This window comes from Cynoglossus semilaevis, chromosome 20 (assembly GCF_000523025.1).
Source record: "Cynoglossus semilaevis isolate Cse_v1.0 chromosome 20, Cse_v1.0, whole genome shotgun sequence".
NCBI classification, from domain to species: Eukaryota; Metazoa; Chordata; class Actinopteri; order Pleuronectiformes; family Cynoglossidae; genus Cynoglossus; species Cynoglossus semilaevis.
In genome coordinates, this window is record NC_024326.1 from 3,849,848 (window position 1) to 3,856,361 (window position 6,514).

Genomic DNA, 6,514 nt, shown 5'->3' on the forward strand with positions numbered 1-6,514 from the left:
ATCAATGTTTTCTTTTTAAAGGAACAGAAACAGTTGTCCTTCTTTAAACTGTGACAGACCCTAATTATATTTACTTTAGACACAGTCATTCATACTGCATTTTGTAATCGCATTCATGAAACTAGAGTTACAAAATACCATGACCATACGAATCAAGCAAGAAAAGTATTCAGTTTTCTGTTGACTGTATTCACACTGTGTATGTTTTTAGAGGGTATGTATCTGCTGAGTGAATGGCTCCGTCCTCTTGGTTTGGGACATACATATTTCTAACTTCTAGAGTGTCAGAATCAACATTTCCCATGATGCACTCTTATACTCTACTTATTTCTACTTGTTGCACTACATACTGATATTTCTAACGCTGCAGGCTTAGACAATATCCTAAACCAGGAACAAGGTCTATATATAACATCATCTTAATATCAAAGAACGACTTCTCAAATTGTCATAAACACTTCTGGGCCTGAGTATAATTGGATGCAATAAAAACATTCAGGAATGCAGCACACATTACTCGAGGTGCACGGCAGAGCAGAGACATTTCAGAAGGCATTAGAGACTAATCTAGGAGAGGCCGGTCTTTGTCACGTATAGTGTTACGTGTCCCTAAGAGAATGTGATCTATGTCGAGCATGCTCTTAACGGCAGGGAGAACAAGAGAGCAGGCCAGGTGAGAAAGTTGAACCCTAAAGAATTCTGCTCTGGTATTTATTAATGAAGAGCAATCGCCTCCGTGGAGCAACAAGAGGACAGGTATGAGGAGATCAGGTGACAACGTGAGTCAAAAGTTAAAGGGAAGATGCACAAAATGCCCCAGATAATCAAGTGTCCTCCTATGTTACATCAGCAAAACAGAAAAAAAGTCAAGGAGCCAGTTAATTCTCTGTACGTTATATTATTTTATTGCTTTATGAAATGTGCACGAATGCATGAATTCCACTGTAAAAACCTTCATACTGTTTGAAGTTCACAGAAATGCCTGTTTGAAGTCAACACTCGGTTGGTTGGGAACAGCTTGACATGACCATGATTGTCAACGCATAACTTAAAACAAACAATACACGAAACATAAACTCTTTGGCGTCTCTCGAAGCTCTGTAATATCTAAAATAACAATACGGACATCTGTATAAAATATAGATTAACAGAATAATATTATTAATATTAACAATTAACCTGTTTGTTAGTTTAAAACTAACAGTAAACACAACAACCAACACAACTTCTTCCCCTCTGCGGTGACCAAACCAGCAGAATCACCACATCAGGAAACACACTCTCATACTGAAGTCACACATGCAAACATACTGAGGAGGAAGAAGGGAATAAAAGTAATATGATGAAATCAACACCATGACACTACACCCTCCCACTTGAACGAACAACACCTGATCTGTGTCAGTTTGGCAACAACAAACCACATTATATTTCATGCATCTCTTCACTCACAACCCGACTAATCCCCGGTAGAACCAGCTACTAGGGCCGACGGAGTGTGGAATGTGAGAGCACTTGAAATCAGCAGAGTCTTGTGTGTTATCAGCTTAAATTATTGAGCAAGGGAAAGTCTGCCGGACTGATAACATACATGTGATGGGAACGGGGGTTGTTCAGATTAACGTCTTCTAGAGGGGAGGGGAACGGTCATGAAGATACCCCCTTACTGAGTGTTTATCTAGTGAAACACAAGGCTTAAGAGCTGGGGAATGTGAAAACCCAGTAGGATAAACAGTAGTATATAGTGGGGCAAATTGATTAAAAAAATAATATATAAGGGGAGCAGCAATTATATAGTATATCTATCTATCTTTATATATATTTATATAAATATTTGGCATACACTCTCTGAGAACATGTTGCCCTATTGCAATCCAAAATACTGTCCAAGTACCTCAGAAGATTGATCTGGTCTCACCCAGCCAGGCAGCCTGCCTGCAGCTGGCTGGCTGGGTGAGAGAAAGTGAGTCAGTGCACAGCTCTGACTCTAAAACATTAGAACAGTCCTTTTTTTTTCTGCGTGCTTTGGCCTCTTTCCACTACATTCTTGGATCCAGTATTTTCTTCCATTCATTTATTTAAAGACACTCTTCACAGATTCTCAGAATTGCTTTTCCCCTTTTGTTTTTAAAAATCCACTTCTCTCAGTCCTTTATATGAAAATCTCCACTGCCTCCGGCTCCAGCTCCTCCAGCCCACTGAAAGGATTTAACAGGAACTTCTTTGGAGTTGCTTTGTCTACCAGGGAAAAAGCAAGAGAGAGAGAGAAAGAGAGAGAGGAAACAAGCAGTCAGTTAGATATTTTCAAACTATGGAAAAATGTTCCAGATACAGCTCAGCGATTAACGGTTAACACCGGTTTTCCACAGCCGAACAGACCACGCTGGTGAATGTGCTCAGTCAACAGATCTGCATTATTTCCTAACCATGCACATTCCACAAGGCCCGCATGATGAACCATGACCCGTACTCATGCTGTCTGAATGGCTGCTACAGCAGCAGCATGGTTAATCAATGTGGACGTCCGTGAAGTTGAGGTCCAAAGCTCTTTTTAACGTCAACAAAAAGTCTAACCATGTGCATGGGAAGTTTAACTGATGCTCTGCAGTGCATTTGAGTTTAATAAAAGCTGTACTGTATTATTCATCTCCAAAGGTTTAGATTTGTATGGGTTATTTTATTTTTCCAAACACTCACCACTGTTGAGCTTTGTTTTGCCAGCAGCGCCTTTGTCCTTGGTTCTCTCTTTGTGCCGCTCAAGTGTTCCAGGCTCAGACTGAGCAGAGAACTGACGGTTTGGCAACGTCTGGTCATCGGAAAGACTCTTTCCTAAAGGATGACATCATACAGATATAGACAGTCAGTACGTTTACATGCTAAGTTAAGTCAAGCCTCATGTTTCTCTATGTAGAAACAAATACAATAAGCACAATATTGACCTGATTATACATGAAACAATTATCAACTCATTTAACACTGCAGTATTACTACAGTTTCACTACTTTTGTACAGCAAATTTGTTTTCTGACATTTTCCTGTTCTTCTTGTTTGAGATCAGAATAAGAGCAAACAACACATTGCACAGATGTGTTGATTCTGGCCTAAGGCCTGAATGTATATGTACATATGTGCAACAGGAGTACCTTCATCTTGTATTAGATTTCTATAATTAACATTAACCTTACCTCTAGTCTTTGTGTTGGTCTTGATAGTGCTGATGGAGGGGGTGGAGAATGCAGGTCGCAGAGGAGCACCTGCAAGGTTCAGGTAACTGATACGAGGAGACTGCTCATCCTTTTGCCCCTGGTCCTGGTGCAGGCGTTGGTTAAGGATTTTGATTACCGCATCCTTTTCTAAGATCTGTGCATAAAGAGCGCGGATCCTGCAGAAAGACGGGAGCGTAAAACATTATTAAGTTAAAGCTTCATAAAATGGAACATTAAATTATGTTAAAGAACAACGAGAGTTCAGTCATTGGTAGGTACCTGTTCTCCATCTCTTGGTTCCTGTGGTCAGCAACTGGCAGGTCTTCATTGAAGCTGTTGTTTGAGGAGTTGCAGGGTGAATGGTTAATGATGGTGGTGTCTCTGCAAAAGTAAAAATAATCATGAGTTTAGCTTTAAGCCGAGTGATAATATAAAAACAAAAATACAGGAAATGTGCCTGGAAATACCAAGACCCCCCTCTGTACCTCTGAGCGGCAGCGGTAGCAGCCACCTCCATGGCAAACTGCCTCATGGTGCTCTCCTCCAAATACTTCTGCTCCCAGCGCACCATATCAGCCTCAAGGGCTAGGATACGCTCCTCCCGCTCACGCAAGCGTTCTTGTAGGGAGTTCATGGTCACACCAGGGGGCTGGGATTGCCTCTGTGGTGAGGAAAATAAAATACATTAGATATATATATGGTCTGTCATAGGGCAGAACACAGACGGGTTTGGAAGATTTCAGATTTAGCAGACGTACCTGCTGTGCCCTCAGACTCCGCAGCTCCTGCTCAAGTCTCGTCCTCAGCTTCATCTCAAGGCCCTCTCTCTTCTCACAGGTGGACTGTAGCTGAGCTAGTGCACTCTGAAGCCTCTCCACCTTCTCCACATAAGCCCTTTTCCTTCTCAGCTCCTCTTCAAGCTGGCGGCCTCGTCCTCGGGCAGCCTCCAGGGCCTCCTCGAGTCTTTTCGCCCTGAGTCTCTGCTCCTCTGCTGTGGTTCGAAGCCTCTGCAGTTCCCGCTCTACGCGCTCCCGTTCGACATTCTGCTCCTCGTCTGAAACCAAATTAAAAGATATAACATAAGCAGCAGGTACAAGGCATACACAAGCTTTAGATACTTCAGATCACCCCCCTGTCCCCTCATAATAAGTACCAGAGTTTTACACAATCAGTGGTCAGTGTTTTTCATTTGTCAAAGTACTTCAGGAATGCTGAGTAGGAGGATGGGCGACAAGGCCGCCATATCCCTTTGACCCACATAGAACAGCACATTCCTCATCAAGGCCATGCAAACACCATCATTCTGCTCGGGCCCAGTTCCTCCAACACACAGCATAGCATAAATCAAGCCAACAACAGGTGGGGGAAGACTTAGTTTTACCACTTCCACTGCTGCTATGCCATTTGGAGATGGATCAGTTGCCTTTGCAGCTGTGTGTATGTGTACATGTCTGTGATTGTGCGTCCACTAAGACTTTAGACAGCCTAAAAAAGGATCGAATTCCCTTTTTGTTAAGCCTTCTTACCAAATAAGCTGAGGTTATGCAAGTCAAATTCCTGCATGTTTGAAGCCCCGTGCTACAAAAAATGGCACCCAGTTTCAGCTACAGTGAGGTCCAATCAGGTATGTTTATCACAAAGAGGGGTGTGAGGGAGACTCGAGTGGTGTAGGCTGCGTTCTTACTCTGTTCAAGAAGTTTGGCCATGATGTGCTGGTTATGGTCGGCTGCCTGGACTTCTTTTGCCACATGCGTTCTTGCATTTTCCAGGTTTTCTGCGCAAAGAAAATTCATTTTTTAAGTATTTGAACTAAAGAGAGAATGTATGATGATGTCGTACGATGGTTACGTAACCGTACCTCTGAGGTCTCTGTTGAAATCCTGCAGCCTCCTGACCTCAGCCACCAGTCTCCTCCTCAGCGTCTGCTCCAGGTTTTCTCTTTTACTGCTGCCCTGCATCAGTGTATCATAGGCCTCTGAAATCCTCTGGATCTCTTGTTCCAGCTGAAGCCAAGGGAAAGAAGGAGAAACAGGGGAGGAATGAAGGAAAGGGAAAGAAAAACGAAGAGGATTTTTTGGTTAACCTACATCACATGTCAGGAAGACGCAGGAATGTTGATTCATGTTGTTACAGTACATAAATATATAGGCACATATGGGTACATTCATGTGTGTACAGTACATTCAGAGTGTATGTGTTTGTGTGTTGCGTACGCCTGTGTGTGTGTGTGGTATAATTCTGAGAAGGAATTCAAGCCTGCACCACTCCCTGTGAGACTGATTTATATCTACATTCCTGAGGGCTGATTGCTCTAGTTCCAGGTGTGTGAGTGCACAACAGCGCGCACATACACAACTCAAGGTTAAAAAGACACACACGCAAACACACACACATTGAAGTCTGGGAAGGATGCCAGTCGAGGGAAGGTGTGCATGCCTGTGCCTGGGCTGTGGAAACGGCAAAGAGACACCCACCATTACAGCAGTCACACAGGCATGTTTACTCTGGGCTGCAGCCTGACGGAGAAAACTTTCCAACCCTGGCAATTATCATTCTTTTAGGCTTAAAGCAGGCGAGGGCCATGTGACATAACTCCAGCAGAGAGAGGAGTAGCTTTTCTAAGATCTGGTGTTCAGTTTCTCTCAATCTCCTTCCACCATATTAAACAAGACATTTTTGGACCTGTTTGACAGGAATAGGGGTGAAAGTAAAAACACGTAACAGTTCAGTGAGTGAGAAAACAATGGAGAGCCTTTTACTGAGGACAGAGCAGTGTACGCCACCTGCCACGGCCCCTATTAACCCTACCCTCATTTGCTGTGTGGCATTTAAAAACCCATCATGTCCTGTCTGACAGGCCCTAGAAAATCTATGGAGTCCCGGGAACTAAAAAACACACACACACACACACTGGCCTCCACCAGGCCAGCTGCACAATGAAAGAAGTGTGTAAACACAGTAGCAGGCTTTGACCTCTTGTTTGTGCCTCTGTGGTATGAAGGTAGCAGCTGCTGACCTCATCTGTTTTGTCCAGATGAGGGCGTGTGTGTGGATTTGAATGTCAGTGAACAACTGTCCACTGGGGTTGTGTTTCATGGACAGGTGGCTGCATCTGGCATTTCACTTTTTTCGGACAATCCTGAGGGAAAGTGGTCAATTTTACCTTCTGAATGCGTCCAGTTTTCTCCCTGTGTGTCTCCAGCTCCTGCCTCAGCCTTTCATTCTCTATCAGCAGCAGTTCCACTTGGTTGGGCTCCTCCAAACCAGCAGGTGGCACAACAGGGAAATTGTTGTAGCAAGGGACGTCA

General features: G+C 43.6%; 1 protein-coding gene across 1 annotated transcript in view; it reads right to left on the reverse strand.

The window, feature by feature from the left end:
- Window positions 1-885: 885 nt before the first annotated feature.
- The window catches only part of LOC103396056 (angiomotin-like 2a), a 7,934-nt gene continuing 2,305 nt past the window's right edge, over window positions 886-6,514 (reverse strand). The window contains exons 4-12 of the mRNA XM_025052421.1: window positions 6,370-6,514; window positions 5,065-5,209; window positions 4,891-4,980; window positions 3,965-4,260; window positions 3,692-3,867; window positions 3,486-3,587; window positions 3,186-3,382; window positions 2,698-2,829; window positions 886-2,238 (exon numbers count right to left, since the gene is read on the reverse strand). Coding sequence (XP_024908189.1) covers window positions 2,153-2,238; window positions 2,698-2,829; window positions 3,186-3,382; window positions 3,486-3,587; window positions 3,692-3,867; window positions 3,965-4,260; window positions 4,891-4,980; window positions 5,065-5,209; window positions 6,370-6,514 — 1,369 coding nt within the window. The 3' untranslated portion in view covers window positions 886-2,152. The remainder of the gene's footprint in view (window positions 2,239-2,697; window positions 2,830-3,185; window positions 3,383-3,485; window positions 3,588-3,691; window positions 3,868-3,964; window positions 4,261-4,890; window positions 4,981-5,064; window positions 5,210-6,369) is intronic.